General features: G+C 42.1%; 1 protein-coding gene across 5 annotated transcripts in view; it reads right to left on the bottom strand.

Moving 5' to 3' along the window:
- The window catches only part of zfyve9a (zinc finger, FYVE domain containing 9a), a 228504-nt gene that overhangs the window by 81590 nt on the left and 134558 nt on the right, over positions 1-12356 (bottom strand). Inside the window, exon 1 of one of the 5 annotated variants that reach the window (XM_048260490.1) lies at positions 5684-6149. The exons of the other annotated variants lie outside the window; for them this stretch is intronic. Within the exon in view, the coding sequence (XP_048116447.1) occupies positions 5684-5839 (156 nt within the window). The 5' untranslated portion in view covers positions 5840-6149. Of the gene's footprint in view, positions 1-5683; positions 6150-12356 lie in introns of those variants that run through there. 5 annotated transcript variants of the gene reach the window in all.

The following is a 12356-nucleotide window of genomic DNA, read 5'->3' as shown; positions in this document are numbered from 1 at the left end:
GATGGACAGGTACAGCTGGGGCAGTGGCGACAAGTTGTGAATGGTGACAATGGCCTCCAAGATGTACTCGGTGCTGCGAGGGCAGCTAAGGCAACAATGTTGGTGCGAGACCATGTGAAGACCAGCACAGCATGGTGCAGTGCCATGGCAAGAAAGAGTTGTTAGGAGAGGTCTCCTCAATTGAGTTTGTTTTGTCGGTCTCATACCAAAAAGTGACAAATGCCTACCGCAGAGAGGTCAGTCTCCTGGAGTCCTGGTGTGCAGTCAGTTAACTGGAGCTTAAACATTAACAAAACAGTGGAGATGATAGTGGACTTCCGCAAAAAGCCCCCGCAACTCATCCGTTACTGTGGTAGAGCACATTAAGTTCCTGGGCACAACCATCACCAACACACTCAAATGGGACAATAACATCTCCCAACCAGTGAAGAAAGGCCACCAGCGCTTATTTTTCCGGAGGAAACAGGTCAACCCCCCCATCATGGTACAGTTCTACAGAGCGGTCATTGAGAGTGTGCGAACATCCTCCCTCACGGTCTGGTTTGCCTCTGCGTCAGCCCGTGCAAAGGCCAGGCTACAAAGAGTCATCCGGGCAGCAGAACGCATCATCGGCTGCCCCCTGCCCCCCCATCATGGACCTGCACATCTCGCCGACCCCTCTCATCCTGCCAATAGTCTGTTTAACCTTCTCCATTCTGGAAAGCGGTACAGGGCTTTTTTGACCAAAACATCACGCCACCGCCACAGTTTTTTCCCCCAAGCAATAACTCTCCTAAAATATAGCTGCAAGCAGCAATATGGGGGCCTAGCAGTGCGCTAGCAGGAATGGTGCTGCCATGGCATGAGCAAGCACTCACAGCAAGTTTGATGGCAATTGGATAAAGAACAGCTGAGAATTAAGCTAATTTACTTTGTTACAGTGCCCCTAGAGGCCAAATTACAGCAATGTCCTTGTGCATTCTCACAATCAGCTACCATGTCCCTCTACCAAGTTTGGATGTCATACACCAAACCGTTGCTAAGATGTGAGCTCAGTTTCTTTATTACAGCACCTCTAGAGGCCAAATGAGACCACTTCCCTTGAAATGTCCTCACAATCAGCTACCATGTCCCTGTATCAAGTTTGGACTTCATACATCAAAGTGTTGCTGAGATACGAGCTCACTTCCTGTATTGCAGCGCCCCCTATAGAGGCCAAATGATTCCAATTTCCTAGTGTGTCATCACAATCAGGTACCAAGTCCCTATACCAAGTTTGAACTTCATATATCAAAGCCTTGCTGAGATAAGAGCTCACTTCCTGTTTAGCGGCTTCATCACCATATTTGATTGGCTGTCACGGGCAAACAATTTTGAAATTTAAAAATCTGGCAAGCATCGTTTGTGCGGCTCGGTCAGAAGATCATCTCCGTCAAGTTCCGTGAAAATCGGATAAAATTTGTGACCGCCGAAACTTTTCGTAGATTTTGGACTAAATCCAATATGGCAGAGGTCCCATATGGCAGAAAGTGACGTATTAGGAGTCATTGAACTCAGGTCGGTCCAGGGATTTCAACAGTGCCTGATTTGTGAAAATCAGATGCACCGTTCAATGGTCACATGCGTGAATGCAATCGAGTTTTGACCCATTGGTGGCGCTAGTGTTGGGCATAGAGTTCTGTAAATTGGTGAGAGTGATCATGGGACGGTCCTTTAGACCCAACGGTTCAATTTTCGGCCAAATTTTGACCCATTGATGGCGCTAGACGGCTGGGTTTAGAGATCCGTAAATTTGGTGAGGGGTTAGTGGAGTGTCCCGAAACTTTCTGCCAAATTTTAGCACTTTTTAGCCAGATGTTCTATGGGCTGCCATAGACTCCAATGGCAGAGGAATAATAAGAGAGTGGAAGTGTAGTGTAGTGGTTAAAGGTGCCATGTGTAAGAATTGAGGTAAAAATATCCAAAAGATGAGCTACACGCATCAAAAGAATGAGAAGAAATAAGGGCGATGATGTCATTAAAAAAATAACAAGGTATAGTGCTGCAGAGATATCAACCTGAATTAGCATGCTAAATTACTAGCCACAGCCTGACAGGTGTCTCAATACCAGTTTCGGCCATGGGAGGCAGTATGCGGACAACATAACCGCTAGCCAAACTGCAATACACGAGTCTCGGTTGTTACTCTAGGGTAAACCAGCTCACTTTCTGGAGGTATACTGCCCCCATCTTTTATGGAATGTGGAGTATGAATTGATTTTTGGCGGACATTACACATGGCACCTTTAAGGAGCTGGGCTAGCGTGCAGTAGCCTGAAAGTTGTCGGTTCAATTCCCAGCTTCCACCGTTGTGCCCTTGAGCAAGGCACTTAACCCCAAGTTGCTCCGGGGACAATGTGATCCCTTGTAATATAGCTGACATATGTAAGTCACTTTGGTCAAGAAGTGTCTGCTAATGTAATGTAATGTAATGTAATAATAGGAAAAGCTAGTAACTCCATGGGTGCCTTCGCAGCTTTGCTGCTACAGTAGGCCCCCAACAATAATAATAGGAAAAACTAGTAACTCAATGGGTGCCTTCGCAGCTTTGCTGCTAGGCCCCCAATAATAATAGGAAAAACTAGTAACTCAATGGGTGCCTTTGCAGCTTCGCTGCTAGGCCCCCAATTACAGAGGGATTTCAGGATATCTGCTTTTAAGTTCTAATCATCTCAAACCCAATGCAAATGGAAAAGTATTTTCTAAGACTCAAACGGGCCTGTCCCAAGGCGAAAAAGTAGCCTACTCATTTGAAACTTAAACACACGTGAGGAAACTGAACAGTCTAACCAGTAGACTATGATAAACTAGCAAATTAAGCTACTTTGTACAATATTTCCAGGCTTCAACCAGTGCTGCTTTTCATTCAGACTTATGTGCACATATTTATTTGAGTGTTTTTCATGATTGTGTTGCTATTTCTTTTCCCTCTTTGCTTTGATTGATAACTGAGGTGATTCAAATCAGAGGAAGGTTAAGTTTAAAATAAAAGTGTTTAAATTTAACTTTTTTCTTCTTCTGGTCCTTATCTGAAATAGATTTTTAAAAAAATGATATGAAATACTTATATCGTGATACAGTTTTCAGCCATATCGCCCAGCCCTAGACTGTAGCGCATTTCATACACAGGTCATTCAATGTGCTGTTCATTCAACCGTACAAAACCAAACAATAATAACAAATAAAAGCATAAAAAGGCAATATAGTCAAAGAATAGTTAAAAGGGAAAGATCATAATAAAAAGAAAACATAAAACACAAGGTAAAATAATTTAAAAATAAAGAATAATTAGTAAGCAAAAAACAAAGGCAAAAGTAGTAAAAAAGTAATAAGACACAAGTTAGAATAATTATCAAGGCAGATTCAGAATTTGTAACTCGGCACAGTTAGCAGAAAGCATTTGAGAACAGTTTGGTCTTGAGTCCAGATTTAAAACTGGCTACAGTTGGGGCCTTTTTGATGTCATCCGAAAGTTGGTTCCACAGCTGAGCCGCATAGCAGCTAAAAGCTGCTTCACCATGTTTAGTTCTGTAGTAAGTTTTACTAGCAGGTTTTTCACCTGGGACCTGAGAGGACGAGAAGGTGTGTACTGCTGAAGCATGTCTGACAGGTATTTAGGTCCTGCTCAATTTACTGATTTATAAACAAGCAATAGTGCTTTAAAGTCAATTCTGTGACTTACTGGAAGCCAGTGCAAGGACTTAAGAATTGGAGTAATGTGGTCAGTTCTTTTAGTTTTTGTTAGAATCCTAGCTGCTGCATTTTGTATCACCTGAAGCTGTTTAATAGTCTTTTTAGGAAGGCATGTGAACAGTCCATTGCAGTAATCAACCCTGCTGGAGATAAATGCATGAATGAGTTTTTTTTTCTAAATCATATTTTGACATCAGCCCTCTGAGTTTGGCAATATTGTTGAGGTGGTAAAAAGCTGATTTAGTTATCGCTTTCATGTGGCTGTTGAAATTTAGATCACTGTCAATTAATACACCAAGATTTTTAACTGTATCCCTTGCCTTCAACCCTTTTGTGTCAAGGAGAGTGGCAACCCTAAGTCTTTCTTCCTTTTTACCAAATATAATTACTTCAGTTTTTTCTTTGTTCAGCTGAAGAACATTTTGAGACATCCAGGTGTTGATTTGTTCTATACACTGACACATAGATTCAAGAGGACCATAGTCGTTTGGTGACAGAGCTAAGTAAATTTGTGTGTCATCTGCATAGCTATGATATGAAATCAAATTATTTTGGATGATTTGTCCAAGTGGGAGCATATAGAGGTTGAATAATAGTGGCCCCAAGATCGACCCCTGGGGAACACCACAGGTCAAGGACGTTGGTGTTGAGGTACAGTTTCCAATGGCAACAAAGAAGCTCCTTTCTTGTAGATACGATTTTAGCCAGCTGATAACTATGCCTGTAAATCCAACCCAGTGTTCTAGTCTGTGTAGTAAAATATTGTGATCAACAGTGTCAAATGCTGCACTAAGGTCCAGTAGCACTAGGACTGATGTTTTACCTGAATCTGTGTTGAGGCGTACGTCATTGGAAACTTTAATGAGAGCTGTTTCAGTGCTGTGATTTGCCCGAAAACCAGACTGAAAGTAATCAAAATACCCATTTTATGTTAGGAAGGTGGTTAATTGATTAAAAACTACTTTTTCAATAATTTTGCCAATAAAAGGTAGATTGGATATGGGCCTGTAATTGTTTAGCAAGGAGGCATCCAGGTTATTCTTCTTGAGAAGTGGCTTTACAAAAGCTGTTTTAAGTGACTTAGGAAAACTGCCAGACAGCAGTGATACATTTACAATATGAAGGACATCCGCCGCTATGAGGTGAAAAACAGTTTTGAAGAAATTGGTAGGCAGAGTGTCTAAGACACATGTGGAAGAGCTGAGATTTTTTCAAGTGTTTCGTAGTCTATCAAGCTGAACTCAAGTTTAGGTTCCCTCTGTTTGTTGCTGGAAGTTCAGGTTGTTGAATTTGCAATTGTGCAGATATGTTCACAAGTCTGATTTTGTCAATTTTACCTTCAAAAAAAGATGAAAACTCATTGCATTTATTAGTTGAGAGAAGTTCAGGTGCTAATTGTGAGGGAGGGGGGGGTTGTTAACTTATCAACAGTTGAAAATAGAATACGAATGTTATTTGAACTTCTATTGATAAAAAAAGGACTGTCTTGCTTTGCATATTTCAGAGTTGTATGTGCGGAGCATCTCTTTATGGATTTCATAGTGGATCTGAAGTTTGTATTTACGCCATTTTCTTTCAGTCTTCCTACACTCTCTTTTTAGAAGTTTAACTGCTGGATTTTGAGATTCCATTCTCAGCCTATGAGATTCCGTTCTCAACCTAGACTCGCCTTTGAACTTTCGCGATTGATTGCGGATACAAAGGAAGAATCCATATTTGGATTGCACAACGTCATGCAGGAAAAACAGAGCTTTCCAACGGTACTAGACATATGTTTCCCATCATGGTCGCGGTAGAGCATGAAACGTTAGAAAGCTAACTTTTGGTGAATTTAGTAGAAATATACAGGCGCAAGTAGACAAAATGTAATGAAATAAACACCTAAATGTGTAAATCGGACTTTGTTGTTGTAGTAGTGTGAAAGAATACATGCTAAGGTAGCAAATTATTTAAAATTTAAAAATGTTTTCACCTGCCGTGTCTTGCCTTGTCGCAGGGGCTGGGGCAATAGATCATAGTCCAGGGCTTCGTTAAACATGTCAAGCATGGGCTCCGCCAGGACATCTACAAATGTTTTGTAAAATTCAATAGAAAACCCATCAGGCCCAGGTGACTTTCCACTCTGCATGGATTTTATGGCCTGGGCTACTTCGTGAAAGGTTCGTCCAGTCTGGACCTGACGTCTAGGTCAACGGAGAGAGTAGGGAGGGAATTTAGGAAGCGACTGACCAGTGACTCGTCTGCAGCTGATTGAGAGTGGTAAAGAGTCTTATAAAAGTTGTAAAAGCAGGTATTTATATCAGAAGAGTTGGAGATGATCCCTAAGTCATAATGTCTGATCTGGGAAATTAAATTTTGAGAATACTGCTGTCTTAATTGTAAAGCTAAGAGCCTACTTGGCTTATCACCAAACTCAAAGTATGTTTGAAGAGTTTTCTGTAACATTTGATTAGCCTGATTGGTTGAACTCTGTTTGGAGGGAAAGCCTCTTTTTATATAAATCTGGGTTAGGTGAAACTGCGTACTGTCTGTCCACCGCTAGAATTTCAGCGGACAGATTCAATAGTCGAGATTTACGTTGTTTGTTGACAAAGGAAGAATGGGAGATCAGCTTTCCCCGAACATATGCTTTAAGAGCCTCCCAAACAGAGTCTGCTGACATATCTGGAGTGGAGTTAGTTTTAAAAAAAAGAGATGTCACCAAGTAGGTACTGAGTAAACTCGCTATCTGACAGTACTATAGGATTCATTCGCCATGTTTTTGAAGCCAAGGGCTTCCCAGGGAGATGGACGGTTAAAAGAAGAGGCGTGTAATCAGATATAGTAATCCTTTCATAAGAACATGACTTAATTTTAGATAAAAGTTTGTGGTCTAAGAAAAAATAATCAATTCTAGAATAAGAGTGGTGGACATGTGAGAAGAATGAATATTGGTGTGCAGTGGGGAATGAAAAGCGCTATACATCTGATACCGCAAAGTGAAGTGGGAGCAGGTTTGGGAGAGGAGCGATCTAGCTTAGTATTTAGAAAAAATATTGTGGTCATCCCAATTCGGAGCGTATATATTAGCAAGAGTGACTTTTGTGGAGAATAGGAGACCTGAAACAATCACATATCTCCCAGAAGGGTCTTCGAGAATAGAGGATTGAGAGAATTGGACTGTGTTTCGGATAAGAATGCCCACTCCCCTGGCCTAGCTCTGAAACTTGGAGTGCAATCGCTGGCCTATCCAATTTCTGTGTAGTCGTTGATGATTTTTTGCTTTTAGATGAGTTTCTTGGAGAAATATTATATCTGCCTTAAGTTGTTGAATGCGGCTAAATACTTTATTTCGCTTAACTGGAGAATTGAGTCCCTTTACATTCCAACTCAGAAAGTTTACCGCCCCTACATCAGTAGTGCCCCTCACACTCATTTAGGTAAGTGGTAAGGAAGGGTGAAAGGGTGAAACCTGTGCCATATATAGGAAGAGAATCCAGGCCATCCTTAAAAATATTTTTGTTTGCCGTAACCCGACCGACCATGTCAATTTACAACCGACCCAAACATTTATATTTTTCCCCTTTTAGTCCAACCGACTTGCCGGTTGTAAACTTGCGTTAAGACCGGCCAATTATCAACAACCAATACAAATGCAATAAAATAATATTTATTTTAGTAGGCCTAAGTATTGTGAATATAAATTGCCTACATGCAAACGTAGGCTCTCTTAAATAAAACCGTGTGGCGAAGTTCTGGAAGAACTGTGCCCAGATCTTTTCCCATCCCTTCTCCTCTCTAGTCTAACGGTGACCGTGTCGAAGAATTGAAATTGGTTGTGGTCTATTCAGCATTTATTATATATGTGGAGACTGCTCGTCCACGGAGTTGTGGAGTGAAATTAGCCCCGGTGCTTCGTCTGAACATTTGCTGCGCAGTTGATAAAGAAACCGTGGACCGACAAAAAAAGAAAACAAACGTTTCTGCTATCGATGTCATTAAACATGGAGCCACACAATAAAGTGGTGGTATGAGCGTTCATTCAATGCAGGCGTCTGCGCGAGAGAAACTGAAACTAATCGATAACATTGGTATCAAAGCTCCGCTTCAACCTGTTGGAAGACTATTTAATTATTTAATGACACTTAATAGAACAACGTTGATTTTTGGAACTTACATAGAAACAGAGCAGAGATTGTATAGGCCTACACTGTATAGCTTTGAGTATTGTATAGTTGAATTTGAATATAACGTGGCCAAAAGCTGTTGTAGCCTTCTTTCTGTTAAAGATCAACAGATCAGTGATTTACGCCTATCTGCTTTCCTTTTACCATATACACAAAAGCTGGTATTTTGTTTCCTGAATCCTTACATTCAGGCATTCAAATTAAACTTCATTAAAAAACATGTAATTTTTTCTCCATTTGCCTACCAGTGTACAGTATGATGCTTGCATGAGGGAAACATCCCAAAATAATAGCACCCATATAATTGTTGCTGTTTTGAGAAGTATTTCTTTTCTTATGCAAGCATCATGCAACCATGCAAAAGCAATGAAACTAATTATATCTTACATTAGTAAAGCAGTCCTCTGATGTGCCAAAACATGTCACAAAAAATTTAAGTGAAAGTGCATGTATAACAATATAGGCATACTAATGATTGTGATAATGACAATTTGATTAGGGGCGGGGGGTTGGGTAAGTGTAGATGAGCCCTATGGCCCCAAAGTCTGCCATGACCGGGCCTCAGGTCAAAGAAGTTTGAGAAATGCTGGTCTAAATAACCTGCATCAGAATGAGGTTTGCAATGGTGCGCCTGAAGGCACGGCTTGAAGACCCAGTCAGTTACGTCACAATATGCACATTTGTTTAAATTCAGACGTAATCACCATGACCAAAATTGTACTTTTTTTTTTACTTTGAATCTTAAAAAAAAAAAATATTCACCTACCTACCGACCCATATTTTTATTTTTTTTTGGCTGTTACTGCAAACAAAAATATTTTTAAGGATGGCCCCAGAGAGAATAAGATTAGGGTAGGATACATGAATTACAACAAGACAACATAAAAGCAAGTAATAACTCAAAATAAGATTAACAAAAAAGAGAGGGGTCAAAAAGGCTGCCTCTGCTGACAGGGTGCGTGCCCTGTCTGTGCTGTCATGCACATATTCAAAACACATTCTCAAAGGAAACCCTAACTTTGAGAGTACTGTGAACATAGTTTAACGTAAACATGTGAAGCATCAAGTATTAAGTCTGAAGTTTACACTAAGAATGATCTGGCACACTATGCATTGTAATAGTTTCTTGGACAGTCTATCTGAAATATAGCATGGTCGCCTGAGCACAATAAAAAAACTAGAATTGCGGTTCCGAGGAACTGCAAGAGTGGGTTTGATCAGGGGCATGGAACTCGGCCTCATCCAAGGATTCCAACGGTACCTCGTTTATGAAAATCGGACATACGGGTCAAAAGTTACATGCACACACCTTCATATACACAGACAGCCCAGCCCAGCCCATTAGACAGTGCCAGATGGCTTAGAACTCTGCCAGGTGCAAGCTTAAACAATTAGAGCTGTGATGTCATAATCAAAATTAGAATCCTGAACATTTTGCCATTAATTTCTATGGGGCCGAAAAACGCAGAAAAACGGGAATAACACGAAAACGACAAGGGCCAGCGACACGAAAGTAACAAGCTCCCTACACCGGTTCGGCCTGAATTTTTGGAGTTCGAACCGCGTCGATAGCTCAAACGGTCTAGGAGCAGTAGTCGGTACAAAAAGTGGGTGAAAAGGAATAATAAATAAACTAGATTTGCGGTTCCGAGGAACTGCAAGAGTGGGTTTGATCAGGGGCATGGAACTCGGCCTCATCCAAGGATTCCAACGGTACCTCATTTATGAAAATCGGGCACACGGATCAAAAGTTATCTGCATTAACGCAACATCCAATAAGCTAAAACGCATAAATATTGTGGTTGCTATGCTGGTTGCTAGGGCAATCATGCTGGTTGCTATGGTGGTCACTAGGTTAGAAGGCCAGCGCCTCCTGAGAGGCCTGAAGGGTCAGTTCTGAGGTTGTTGGCTGCTGGAACCGAAAAATGGACTGCATTTTCTTAACCCGTTTCCTGCCAACGGTGCATATATGCGCCCACAATGAGTGTGTTCTAGAATGCCAAGGGTACATATGTGCGCCCAAGGAGCATCATCATTGCCGCGCTAACATGTAGCCAATTAAAACATCGTTACTGTGCTGTTGCTATGTTGATATGATAGTAAACATGTTCTAGACAGATCACGATTGGTTAATATTTCACAAATATGCTAATTACGTCATTCACAAACTTCAAAAAACAAATTAGCATCAGCTAAATATCAAGCTATCTAGCTAGCACACAGAGAGAGTTTGCGATTGCGGTACCGTGAATTTACGACCATGGAGGAGAGTTTTAATTTCAACTGGGACAGTGACAGCGATGAGGAGTTTTTCGGATTTGGAGAGGAGGACTTGGAGGGGGTCCTGTGTGGTCCAGGGGAGGACGAGGAGGGAGTCGAAGAAGGAGGAGCGGCCGGCAACTTCACTGGCTGTGGTGAGGGAGACGCCCCGCGGGAGTGGCTAGATGTGACAGGCAAGACGGTGGCCACTGAGGAGGAGAGGAAGCGATCTGATGGGAGGATCCCTTTTGTACACACCAACCCACGACCTGGTCCGCAGAGAGTTTGGGATTGTAGTGATCCATACCTTTTTTTTAAAGCCTTTTTTAGCGATTGTGTCATTGATCTCATGGTGGCTGAGACAAACCGCTATGCTGAGGAGTTAGCTTCCACCGAGCTAGCGAGTCACTCTCGTTTACGTGACTATAAACCCACTGACGCTCTGAGATGGGTTTTTGGCCATTCAGATCAGCATGGGTCTGACTAGAAAGCCTCAAATCACTGATTACTGGAGCACCCAAAGTTCACTGGGCTCGACACCAAATTTCGCCCGTGTAATGACACGCAACCGCTTTCAGCTCTTGTCCTCCTGCATCCACTTCAATGACAACTCTCTGAGGTTGGAGAGAGGACAGCCGGGTTATGATCCACTTTTTAAAATCCGCCCACTTATGGATCTAGTCCTGAAGAGTTTTCAGAGCGAGTACTACCCCCACGAACACCTCTCCATTGATGAATCCATGGTTTCATTTTCGTGGAAGGGTGTTTTTAGATCAGTCGTGCCAAATAAAAGACACCGGTTTGGTCTGAAGAATTTTGTCCTATCAGACGCGACAAGTAATTACACGTACCTGTGGCACGTATACACTGGAGGGGCCTTCAACTACGATCGCTGTCTGGGTATTGGCCATAGTTCAGTTGTTGGCTTGCTAAGGGAAGCCAAGCTTTTGGGGAAGGGACACAGTCTCTATACTGACAGCTACTACACCTCACCCGCTCTTTTCCAAGAGCTCCACCGCAAAAAACACCGGCGTGTGGAACTGTTCGTGTGAACAGGAAAGGCATGCCCCCTCAACTCCATGGTCTGAAACTGCGGCCTTCAGATCCCCCTGTGTTTTTTGAAAAACGTCCACTTTTAACTGCGTCTTTTCGTGATGCTGGCACAGTCACCGTCCTCTCCACAGTGCACGACAATCTCGTTATCACCAAACGAGTCGTAGCAAAGGGGCCTGATGGCTACAGAACTTTGCCAAGCCAAAGAGCGTGGAGGACTACAACCGCTTCATGGGAGGGGTAGATCGCGGAGACCAGCTATGCTCCTATTACAGCTACCAACACCGTGCAATGAAGTGGTACCATCGGTTGTTCCATCATATCCGAGAGGTCGCACTTGTGAATGCCTACATCTTGCACAAAGAAAGTGGCAATACAATGCAGTCGGCTGGATTCCGCGAGCTTGTGGTGAAGGGGCTACTGAGACGGAGGCAAATTGAGCTCACTCCTCCTCCCAGGCCAATCAGCACACCGTTAGTGCCCGTGCGTCTCACTGGTCGACACTTTCTCGGACAACACGAGAAATCGCGTCCGGACTGCAAAGTCTGTTCCACGGGAAGCTCAGTCAGATGACGCACATAGAGAGGGAGGAAGCAGACACCTTTCTTCTGCAAGACCTGTCCAGACCACCCTGCACTGTGCCCCACTGACTGCTTTGAGATGTACAAAGCTTGTGTACAAACACTGGTGAGATGTTGTTTGCTTATTATAGTAGGCTATCTAGTATGCGTATCTGCTAGTATCTGGTAAATTACATTAATTTTAATATGCACATGTTGATATGCATTTTCCTTGTTTCATACAATGTAATAATTACTACTATTGATTATATAAAAGTTATTTATGCACGTTAAATTACACTGCTAATAACTATAAATGTAGACATTTGCCAAAATGTTCCATTTTGTTTGAATTTTCTTCTCTAAATATAGATTTGTTTTCCTTTTTTTTTTCAGAATCTTCCATCTCAGGCATCCACCACTACCAGCCTAGGTTGTCTAGGAGCACTTTCAATCAGTTAAATCAGCCTTCTTTCAATCAGTTCAAAGGATCAGTTCTTTCAATCAGTTCAAATTATCAGTTCTTTCAATCAGTTCAAATTATCAGTTCTTTCAATCAGTTCAAATGATCAGTTCTTTCAATCAGTTCAAATTATTAATTCTTCCA

This window comes from Alosa alosa, chromosome 1, assembly GCF_017589495.1.
Source record: "Alosa alosa isolate M-15738 ecotype Scorff River chromosome 1, AALO_Geno_1.1, whole genome shotgun sequence".
In the NCBI taxonomy this organism is placed as follows: Eukaryota; Metazoa; Chordata; class Actinopteri; order Clupeiformes; family Clupeidae; genus Alosa; species Alosa alosa.
The sequence above is the reverse complement of the archived record's forward strand: the minus strand, read 5'-3'. Positions and strand labels throughout refer to the sequence as shown.